At 35.4% G+C, this 12,501-nt stretch overlaps 1 protein-coding gene across 3 annotated transcripts in view; it reads right to left on the bottom strand.

The window, feature by feature from the left end:
• Window positions 1-4,242: 4,242 nt before the first annotated feature.
• Window positions 4,243-12,501, bottom strand: part of dcc (DCC netrin 1 receptor) — a 381,511-nt gene continuing 373,252 nt past the window's right edge. For all 3 annotated transcript variants that reach the window (XM_069187368.1, XM_015363992.2, XM_015363996.2), the window contains exon 29: window positions 4,243-10,572. In XM_069187368.1, coding sequence (XP_069043469.1) covers window positions 10,483-10,572 — 90 coding nt within the window. In that variant the 3' untranslated portion in view covers window positions 4,243-10,482. The remainder of the gene's footprint in view (window positions 10,573-12,501) is intronic.

Below are 12,501 nucleotides of genomic sequence, written 5' to 3'. Positions count from 1 at the left end.
ACTGCTCTCAGAGTAGTCGGGGCTCTGGTATATCATCTGTTCTCTAGAGGTTTGATCTGAGTTTAATCAAAACTTGCATTCCTTGTTTAGTTTTCTCTTGGACTCTTGAACTCTTTCTTCACTGTCACTTCTAGCAGCAGCAGTCACTTCTCTGTCGCATCTTTGCAGGTTACGTGTTTGTATTATTGTTCAGTTTATAGGTGGTGAGTAAACAAGTTTAAATTGCTAATAAGGAAGCTCAAGACTGGGGAAGATTCTTAGAGCCAGTACTTGGCCAATCAAATACTGTAGAACGCAATTCAACCAGAAACTTCTCCTAATATTGTGCTAATATTCAAGCACTGTGGTTTTTATACTGTGTATTAACTTTCTTGCTAAGATACAATAACTCAGGAATAAAATAGTTGAGTTACAAGACAATCCCAAATACCTATCAGGGTACAGAGATGCCTGTGTTTGGCAATCACAGAAACATGGATAAAATATCAAGATACAGATACCATTTGAAAATCGATGGCCTTGGAGCCCAAGCTGTCCATACAGACATCATTGAGTATTAAGGGAGGTTGAGAAACATTTGTCCTGGCACAAGAATTCACAGAGAAATTCAAAAGCATCTCAACTAGAATGGATGGGTGGAGAATATAAAGAATATCTACAAGGAAGATACACATATATTAGAGTAAGAAATAGAGCTGAAGGGAAGAATAAAACTTCAAAGTTTCACTTAATTAAATGCTTATACCTACAGTAAGTGCTAGGAGCACTAGAAACAAATTGCTTGAGATTGAAGCTACTACATTAACAGGCAATTATGATGTAAATAGAATCACAGAAACATGACAAACAGAGAGGGATGTTGAAGCCATTGATATGTATAGTATGAGTATTACAACATAAGTGGATACACACTTTTAAGAGGAAACAGCAAAGAAAGTGAGCTTGTTAAATCAAGGGTCTCAGTGTCTATATGGGTTAGACTTTGCATAGTGTGCAAAAACATTGCATAATGTTCGATATATACAGTACTACAAACCAATACATTTAAATATTATGTACAGTATAAATCAACATTTGATAATTAAAATAGGGAAGTACTCTATGTATAAAGGGTGACACAGATGCCACTGTAGAAGATTTAAACTTTGGGCACATTAGAAAATACAATAGTATTAGCAATACTATTTTTACTACTAGTATTAGTATTACTAGTATAGTATTAGCAATAGTAAGTACAATACTAATAGCAATAGTAGCAAGACTGCTTTTTTTCTAGTTTGTTAGAGAAACCGATGGAGAGGATAACTTACTAATCTAGTATTTTCAAATCAAGATAAAGTAGTGAAAGCAAAACTGAGAGAACAATTAAGGTACAGTGCTATGAATTTGGTATGCTTTAAATTCAATTTTGAAATTGTACAATTCAAAATAAAGGATTGCAATTTCAGAAAAGCAGACAATGAAAGAAAATATTTGTCTTATGAGACATACACTGGGATAGATACAGAATTAGCAGAGAATTGATACCAACTGTGTAGAGATATTTAAATAAATAGAACAGATTCATCTCTAGAATGTTAAGAAACAAGTGGTGCAACTGGTTTAATAAATCAAGACAAATGGAGAAAATTGTAAAAAAAAACAGGCTTCCAGTTTTTAAAAGCAAGAAAAAAGACAGCAAGATCAGTCATGGTTGAGGATTATTACCTTTCATGGATCTGGAGGTCTGAAGCCTACATCGTCAAAGGCAGGTTGAGCAGGTGTTGTCTTATAAGATGCTCTCACTTCACCTTCTCATTCTGGCACCTTTGGGTCTCAAGGTGCTTTGGCTCTTTCTCTGATATTCTCACTCCATATGGTTTGGTCAAGACCATATTCTCCCAGGAGCTGATATTAATGCTCCATTTCTTCATAGTTCCTTTTACTATATCTTTGGGGTGCTTCTTCTGTCCTCTTGTATGATTTCCAAAACTAAGATGGAAAGAGAACCATCTGTGGGATCCTCAAGTGTGACATCCAGATAACATGACCAACCCAAAGGAGCTGATAGCGTTTGATGTTAGCTTTACTTAGTAAACAATTTTCTGGAGATTAAATATTTTTTGTCCATTTTGTAAGTTGACAGTACTCCATAACAGCAGTAATGGTCGCATACAGAGCATAGGATATGGTGTATTTAAAGAAGAAGACGTTTTATAAATTTCCACATTGAAGATTAAATCTCAAAATACAGATGACATGATTGGATGACAGTTAGATTAAGAACTTGTTAAATGACAAGAATCCCTCAAGAAATGAAATATACTGTAGATTCTCATCTTGTGAAGTTTGCAAATGATACCAAGCAAGGAGGATTAGCCAACAATGGGGATGCTGCAAAAGAAATTCGAAAGTACTGTAACTAGATCAAATTCAGTATTTTGGACATACCTGGCAGATTTAATTTAGTAAAGTGCAAGATGCTTCATGCAGGTCACAAAAACAAACTGCATGCACAAAAAAAAGCAGGAAACACTGTGCTTGAGGTACTGTTCTTGTGAGAAAGATTGAGGTGTTTATGTTGGGACTTCATTTTCTTCTTCCAACCATTGTGGGAAATCAATAAAAACAGATAAAGCCGACAAATAAGATCTAATTCAGAATATTGTGTATAGTTTCATTCTACATGTAACAAACAATGTATTGCTGTTCTGGAATTAGACCATATTCATTCCTGAGTTTACAAGAATGTTATATACTGCCAGATTAAAACAAATTGAACCATTGGACAGATAAAACTACGAGGGAAGACAAATATTCACAATCTTCAAAGGTGCTGACAAAGTCAACCCAAAACATTTCTTCAAAATCACCAGCGAAACATGAATTAGTGGAACTATATGGAAAATGCATTTAAAATGCAGAATAGGAAGTATTTTTACATAAATTGTTGGGGGTGTCTAGGTCAGGCTTCCCACCTTAGTAGTTGAATCCAATATCATGGCTTCTTTGATGAAATGGTTGGATGAGATACTTGAATGAATTAGCTACTAGCAATCAAAAGAGCTAGATGGGCCAAATGTTGGTCATGTATTGCCAAGAAAATAAGATGATAATCAGCCAGCTATTCTGGTTTAAGCAGGGCCCATATTCTACAGGTTTCATTGATTGTCACTAGAGAGAAATCTACTAACTCTGCAGTTACCTGGGCAAACTAGTTGCACATGGGCCATATTGTAGGTATGTATACTGTATGCATGTATTTATAGGCATACTGTATAAATATGGCTATTGATTGAAAAGCAGTAAATTACCTGATATATAAATATTATCACATCAAATTGTGACATGCTCATCTGAAGCTGCTTTGGATACTGATGAAATCTTCAAATCAGATGTTCCCAGCAGTTCCCATAAAGAAGATTTTGTTAGAGATTTTAATGACAGATGCTAAACCATAGCTAGTGTCACAGATCAATTGCTTTATACTGTCCTACTACATCTGGCAAGACTGTAATTTGTTAACTATTGTGTCATTTTGACCACATCCAGTTCAGAGTTTGGGAAGAAAAAATGAAAATTCTGGAACTTAATGTAGATGTGCCAGCTCTAATAGGTATAAGAGTAATCAATATAAAAATATGAACAAAGATTAATATTGTAACGCATACAACCTCCATCGCTTGTGAGAGCTGGCTTACAAGGGCAGTGACGTCCCCGCCCTTCCCTGTGGATAGCAGGGACCGCAACCGCTGGGCTGCCGGGAGATTTCCCTTTGGCTCAAGAGGCTGGGTCTCTGTTGAGTGATGCTGGAGGCCCGGGTTCGAGTCCCTGACGGTGGGGGGCTGACCTGATGTGGCAGTGGCGAGGGTGCCCACGTGAACCCTGTAGCGTTACAATATACAGCACTTAAAACTGTACATTTTTTTCTGTAATGCCAGTACTAGTAAAAAAAGCTGGGCATGGAAAGAAAAAGATGGAAAATGCCATTTAATATGACTCCATGCAAGAGCAAATACAAATAAGCATCACCACCTGCTGAAATTAACATATGTTTCATCAGCTTTTTCTGGCACTTCATGCAATATAAATTACAGGTTAGAAAAATAGTGGAATAGCAGAATTAAATTTTTTCAGCTATTTCCCTGTTACCTCCCAGTAAAATAATGGTGTTTGTGAGCATGGCTCTAATGTCAAGGTGACATACTTTTGTAAGGGACTGTAGGAAAGAGAACAAAAGACCACACTAAATCAACTGCATTTTATATCAAAAACTTTATTTATCAAACAAAAAGAATGCACCATTGAAATAACATTTCTATAAAAAAGGAACATCAGACTGTTCTACAGTGCATTACAAAACCATTTTTTTTCAGCAATTGTATACAAGATTGTGTAGAAACAGCCATAATGCTTTTTTTTTTAATTGTATGCAACCTTCACCCCTCCTCAAAAAAACAAAATGTACACTTAAATATTGTAATCACTAATCTAATTTGGTTAACAATGAGTCTAGACTCTGACAATTTAAGAACTGTTCCATATGTTCAAAACATGTTTACTTAGGTCTTCTCTCAAAAACATTTCTTTTGTTTTCTAAAACGTTCACTGTTTCTGTAGCGTGGTCAAGCTCTTTGTGTTATGAAAACTTTGTCTTCAAGTTTAAGTTATTTTGTCTAAGCAGACCTCTTAAGGGTCGTTCAAACCAATTTTTTGAATATTAAATCTGCTGTACGTCTTTCTCTCTGGACAGATGCATGTTCTGGAGCCAGAAAGGAGGCTTCCAAATGATTATCCGCTGAGTCTACCCTAAATCACCTTCACATTTGTCACCTTCCGCTGCACTTTGGTTAAACCGCATAACTCTGCACCATAGAGACGTAATGGGCCTGTACCTACACTGAGCTACCATGCGTTTACTGCCATCTTAATACTTTAACGGAATTCAATATCCAATTTTCCAATGTACAGACAATTTGGCCATTTCAAAGTTACTTTGAAGAAACTCTTTATAGTAAAACTATAACTCTTTTGTAGAAGATATTTTTTCTTTAAGGAATTGTTGACTTGTGACCACATTCAACCTTTACACTGATTTAAAACTGTTACACATGAATCTCTTAGGATAGTATTATACTCGTAATCTGTAAACCACTACAGGGTGGTAAGGTAGACTGACTTTCTGTTGTATTAAATTATATTCATATGGACAGACTATGCATATTTTCAGTATTGTTCAAGTACACACTATTTAATAAATACTGTACCTATGGGTATTCATTAAAACATCAATAGAGTTCTTAATGAATGAAGAAGCTGGCTGAAGATAAACTCTTTTGACAACAGACTTATTGCTGGAAGAGTTATAACTCGAGTCACATACTGTAAAGCTGTCCTACAAGTAAGATTTATTTTCCCTTTTTACAGAAAGACAGGAATACTGCAGAATATCGGACAGGGTGTGTATGTTAATATATATTTTAAAGTGAACAGTTTTAGTTTCACCTCACTTTTCCTTGAATGCTAAGACTATTCTCCTCAGAATTTCAGATGCCTAAAATCGAAAGGACAAAGATGATGTATGCAGATTACAATGGGCTCGTTTAGGTTTGATCAGAATTTATTTGACAACCGCTATATTTCTTTATGTAGTGAAGTCCATCTTTGACTGGGGTTATCATTGTTAGAAAAACACACAACGTAACAGAAAATGCTAACCTTAACAAGCATGTAATGTTTTAGGGTATATTTCTCTATTTCTCATGGGATCTCTTATTGTATATACTATCTTCAGAACATATGACCTAATTTATAATGGGCATTTTATTTAGAGACAATGTTATTATTTTCTCATTGGCTGGTATAATAGTATTTATTTGACTTTTCCTTATGTAAAAATAAGTATCGTTCTACATTTTCCTGACTGCAGGTTGTATCTTCAAGAGAAAGCCATTATCAAGACATGTTTTATAGTTTTTGTTAATTTATTTGGGACTGATAAATCTATAAGCTTTTAAATAGCTTTATAGTCTAGTACCTAACTTCAATGGAACACAGTGGTCTTAGTTGAAGAAAAACAAGGGATCCAAATATCAAACCTTAATTATCAAAGCAAACCTGTGAAAGAACCAAAAAAATGTTTCTTCAGGGATTCATGTCAAGTTTTATAATCAGAAGATTGGGGATGTTTGAATTCAGCAATACCATAAGTGAGTTTCAAAAGGCCTTCAGCAGTATCCCCTGGAGCAGTGGAAAAATATTTATGTTCTGAGAAAATACTGCCTTGGAGGGGAATGTGGTAAAAAAAAAACCCAGTAGTGAGCCGAGTTAAAAGAGCAGTTCTTCTCAAGGGGATTAGAATGTAAAAGTATCGAGCCAGTCATTGTCTGGTTCTGCTGTTTTGAAGACCCTAAGTTAAATTTTCAGAAAGATAATGTTGTCTTCATAAATTATCAAAAAAGAACACTCTAATAAATTAAATATTAATTATAAAAAAGTACCCTTAACCCACCCCCACCCCCTAACCCCCATTAGCAATTTTTAAACTGCTTGACACACTATACAATAAAAACAGCATTTTTTTTTCATTTCTCCTCTCGGCTTAGTTTTTCACACTGACATATACCTATACAGCATACAGTGGAACAAATAGGGCCACGCCAGCTTATCCTCATCATCTGGAAAGATACAATTTAAGGTTCTGCCTGTTTAATTTTGCTTTTCCCTTTAAGGCTGACCAACAGGAGAGCAAAGTAAGTGATGTTCACTCATCATAAGGGTATTCGCAAAATAAACATTTCTTGAAAACATGGCATATAAATTAGTTTTTCTTGATTAAAAAAAAGATAAAGGCAACTGATAAAAAAAAAACATTGTTGGGACATACGGGTACAATGATATATTCAAGAAACCGTATCAACAAAAATGAGACGCAGGTGATGGTGGAGCAAGTCAGTCCCTTGGTTCACTGTTCCATTGTGTTTTTAAAAACTCAGACTGATTTTGCTGGCGGAAACGGCCTTCTGTAAAAGATTTGCCATAATTTGCCCCCTAACTCAAGAGCTCAAGAGGAAGAAGATATAGAAAAAATGGCCTTAGCTTTTTTTTTTTTGCTCCTGACAGTGAGTGCAGAAGGTCAGTTACAGGCTGTAAAAAATCTTACATCATATATTTTCTTTGTTTTGCCAGCATAAGGTGGAATAGTAATATCTGAAAATTTCCCACACTGCTTTCCAAGTACTGTATGTAATATGCTTTTGTTAATGAATAATTACAACATAATGTATGGTGTATGGCATAGTGTATTCCAAGACAGGAATATAATTCCATAACTATGCTAACTAAATCACTTCCTTATCAGTAAGGCGTGGTATTACTACAGCATTGTTTTTCATCAAAATGTGACGTTGTATGCATGTACTGTATGGAGTAATGCAGAGCAATTCATCCATCCATTATCAGAAAATGGCTTCCTGCTTATTCGGCTTATATTCTCGAGCCTATCCTGGATGCACAGGGTACAAGGCAAGAAGGAATGCCAGTCTACTGCTGGGTGTGCTCAGATACTATACACATGGATAATTGTACACCAATAATTAACCTAGCCAGCATGGTTTGTGAGTCAGAGAAGACTGTGCTTTTTTAGAGAAAACTCTAATATACGAACACAGAAGGCAACTTGGAGCAGAATGTAGCCCAGAACCCCAGAACTTCCAAGCCACCATTTTGCCCCACATACAGTTAATTATTTCAAAGGTAAAATAGCATTGAATTCCAGAAGTGGGTTAAACATCAGAGCAAACAACTGAGAATACAATTGGCTGCATTGTATGTCACTGCTGCTGTTTATGTAGAAATATATCTGGGTGTTTGTTAAATGCAGACAGATATTTTGTTTTGTTTTTTCATTTTTATCACCAAAGGTGTACTATACTGAACATAAACCTAAGTAGGGAGTGTAAACAGTATAGCAGGAAATACCAAAGTATTATTTAAATTTACTGCTTTTGTTCTGTTTCTGTTTTTCTAATGTTGGTCCAACAGAAATTCAGCTTTTTTCCAGCGTTTCTTCATTGCTGTATTTCTTCCAAATCAATTGTATTTCACTTGGAGTCTTGCTCATAATTATGCACATGATAAAGAGGGCCATTAGGTTGTGAAGATCCTATCCCACATTTGCTGTCGTAAATTACTGTTCATTGAAGCCTGAATCCAGAAGCTGTTTCTGAATAGAATATTTCTATAAATCGCAGCTGACAAATGTGAGAAGTAGCTCTATATGAGGATATATTTGTGTGTAATGTACAGGTATGTGTAAATTTCTCTTCAGCACTGTGTAACAGGTTTCATAGTGCCTAATGAAGCTATTGCAATGAAGCCACTCTCTATGGTTAACGAGCATTCAAATTCCCCACATCTGGGGATAAGTCTTTTGGAAAAATGGGTTTGACTATTTTTGGTCTATCTGGATGGAATGTTTGTTGTTGTAGTTTTTACAGCAATATTACAGTGTAGATTTGTTAAACATCGGGGAATTAAAATTTTATACTAAAAAAAAATATTAGAGTATTTTAGAGTATAAACGTATTTTAGGTTGCAAGTTTAGTGAAAGCTGCTTCCATTGTTATTTCTGTCTAAGCCATTAAAATGCATACCTTCTACATGTATAACACAACCACAGAGATCATGGATCACCTCTGGTAGTCTCTGCCTGGTCACAGTGGGAGAATGCTTGGGAGATGGCTATAATGCAGACTCCAACACAGCCATGAAAACAGCACGTAAGATCTATAGCAAAACAATATTTGGCTCTTGTTGACCATTTTATGAAGAAATGTGAAAATAAAGCATTATTTACTTAACAAATAGGTCTACTCATACTACTACTAATTATTGTAAGATGGTGGTTTTATTATTTTTAACCATTGGTTTAAAGTAACATTAAAACAAATAGAGCTATTACACACTAGAAAGCTGCACAGCTCAATTAAACAGGTCATCCAGAAGCTAAGCTTTGCAAATAGAAGCTGTAATGAGTCTTTATTGGTTTTGAAGGAAGATAACATTTTGTTGACATTATATATTTCACAACCTGACTTTTTAAGTAAGGAAAATTGGCAAAAATATGCAGCTGACTCTGAAGACCTGTTCAATCATGTAAAATGATATTCAGCACTCATTTCTGAAATAAGCAAATTGCTTGTTTCTTGAGTAAAGTGACAGTAACTGTGCTCTGGATTCAAATTGCAGTTGAATAATACTTGCAACACCATGAATCAGCAAGGTAAGTTTGTCTATTTAAAACAATACATTGTGTTGTTAGATGATGAAGATTGGCAAGTGGGATACAAATGTATAAATCCTTCCTCTTGAGCAAAATGCAGCAATAGCACAAACAAGTGGATTCATTTCTTAAAGTATAGAAAGTTTTTCCAAGAACTCCCCAAATTACTTGGATGTCTAAACTTCTTCTTGACATATGGTGACAAGTAATTACGTACAGTATGATCAGTTTTCTGAGTGAGAAAAAGAGTGTCAGGCTGGCTAGTCTGAAAAGATCTGACCCACAAGATCTGTGCCCTATCAAGGTTCACAAATTAATCAAATGAAGTGCTAAAAAAATATTAAACATTCCTATTCACACGAAACACACATCCCAGCCCATGGACGATACTGCAGCAAAGAGCTGAAAGAAGCTTTTTTTAAGACTGAAAATAAAGGTATTTTCATTATTTTCTTTCTTTTCAGATTTTCAAAATCCAGAACAGGTTATTACTGGGGGATACAGGGAATTGTTGTGTTGAAGTGAAGAAACCAATATTTAAAGTCCATTCACATGGAATTGGATGGATATTTAATTAAGCTGCACCTGGTAACTGACTGAATAGATCATAAAACAAAAATCACAACAACTAAAGTTCAAACCAGCAGAAGGCATTTTGTTCTAGTAGCTAGCCGGTCGATATCTCCAAATTCCCAATACAACCAGCAGCTACAGTCTTGTGCGTCTTCTCTGGGGCTCTTTCATAACTTCAAACACTTCGAGGAGTTATAGCAGACCAGATCAAAAAACATGCCATTTTCATTGGTGGATCTGCTGTGGCAAGAAACTGATCTACCCCGTTTTTTTATATTTTTCTTCATAAATAAACAAAAAGGAATCCAGCAGTGGCATGATGATATATGAAATTTCATTTCTGATACCTGAGCCTGAAAATTAAAAAAAAATGGAATGCTGGAAACTCAGGTTTTATGTTTTTTTTTAAATAAAACATAGTTCCATTTATTTTCCAGATGTGGTTTTAATTAGATTTTTCCTCTTCACTGAAATCTCTAATCCAGAGTGATGTCTTTGGAGTAGACAGACCAGAATTGCCTTCAGTGTGAATGTAAAAGTGTCTTTGAGACCTGGCGATGTCTGCTCCCTGTGTTTGTCTTCGGTGGTGGAGTACTGCTGTGCTGCGATGCTTCTTTTTCATTGCCTTGCTGTGTCAGGTTTGAGTGTTAAAAGGCCGAGCCAGTAATGGCATTTAGTTGTTTCATTAGTCCTTCTAGACTAGCCATTTGTTCACTCAAGTCATCTTGTTCATATACCTGGAATCAAACAGACACATTTCAATGTGATATACCTTACAACACAACCATACTTCATAGTCATGCGTTCTCACACACAATGCTTATTTGTCTTCTTTAGAACATCTCTCATATATACTCCTTAAATTAGTCCTGGGGCCAGATTACATCAATGGTACAAATTACAAACCCAGAACGTGTCACTGGGGATAAGCATGAAAGCTCCAGCAATCAGAAGGCTACTATCAAGTGAAGCTCGGGCTGATGTTTTGTATTAAAAGGAGTCTTAATGCAATGACATAGGTTTTATTTTCAGTCCAAAAGGTAAAATAAAGTCACAAACACGAGTAGGGTAGTGTATAATAGGCTGACAGCCAAATGAATTTTACGTAGACCTAGGAACCTTAAACAATCCAATTTGCTGGCTCCAAAGTACAAGACTGTTGCATCATTTTTTTCCACAGGTTAATACCATGCTTAGTCACTGCATCTTATCTTTCCTCAACAGTACTCTCTTAGTTCTAGAAAAAAAAAAGTTTTCTATAAAAAAAGAAATAACAACAATCCAAGTGGATGATCCATAATGCTGCTCAATTAAAACCAATCAGGGTTAGAGACATATTAAATGCTTATTAGAGCTGAAATGTATAATCTTATGTTGCATTTGACAGTAGGTATTTATGGTCAACATACAGTACTTCTTATTCTGTACTGCAATTCAGTCAATTTAGATTTTTTCCACATATTCATGTAAGATGTTTTTATTAATAACACTTTTAGGAAAGAAAGCACAAAGGGTTGATAGATCAGGTACAAACTTTTTTGTTTGTACCAGACCTTTTTTATTGTTAGTGTTACTGGCCCACACTATTGACAGATCAGTTGGCAATCTAATTGTCTGTATGCTGACTAATTCAGAGTGTCTATATCCAGCCTCTTTCCTCTACCCTTTAGAATCAGCTTTCTAGCACAACCTAAATTAAAACAACTAGAAAGCACCCCTGGGATACTTATCAATCAATCACTTTGTTAAGTGCTGTGTTGTAGGCCCATTCTCCATATCACCAGCAGTATAGACTTAGATTCAGATCTTAGTTTTAACAAATGCAAACAAAGCAGGGTGAAACAATAAAATAATTCAGCACAAGCATTATACAGAACTACACTGAGATATTGGGGTATTGCTTAAATGTGTATGAACACTCACTACGTGAAGATTACCAACATACTTAAAGTCAAGGAATTTTGAACTCAAGTAAATTTTACATCTTCTTTCAATTAGTATGCACACCTGACATTTTTGAATTGACAGAAAAAAGTAATGGTGAGGTACAGGATGTGCTGATCTTGAACAATTGTCCATGACTCATATTTCAGTCTTGCTCTTCCAGTAAAGCTGTCAGATTTTTACAGAGAAAAACAGCATGTTTTGAACTTGATAGAATGCCAGGTGTTGACTGTTACTCACAAGTGTTGTGCCCGTGTCTTAAACACATTTTCTTTCCAAACCACATGACTTTTGAAAAGCAACAAAAGCATATGCACAGCATGCAATTAAGGTAGACTGAGTTCAATAAAATTCCGAAAAAAGAAATAGAAGAGAGCAAATATAAGAATCAAACAATGAGACTAACAGTAAAAGTCAACGATCAATGCCCCCGTATTTCTTTTGAGAGACTCCATGTTTGATGCGAAAAGGCCAGATCAATTCCTCCGATATGCGAGATAGGAAGAAGCCTCCTGACCTTTGCATTTGCAATCTCCTTACTGTATACTGTACTCTGCCTTGCATTTCTCATTATTTTTCCTGTTCTTATAAAGCATTGTAGAGTCTAATGCATCACTGAGGTCTGCAGTATGTACATATGCTAAATGCAGTATTCAAAATTAAAAATATTTCACACTTGTGTTCTATAATTCAGATGTTCATGATGTACATGCAATTTTCCT

The sequence above is a fragment of the Lepisosteus oculatus genome, chromosome 3 (assembly GCF_040954835.1).
Source record: "Lepisosteus oculatus isolate fLepOcu1 chromosome 3, fLepOcu1.hap2, whole genome shotgun sequence".
NCBI lineage: Eukaryota > Metazoa > Chordata > Actinopteri > Semionotiformes > Lepisosteidae > Lepisosteus > Lepisosteus oculatus.
Note: the sequence above shows the minus strand (reverse complement) of the source record. Positions and strands in the feature narration are given on the sequence as shown.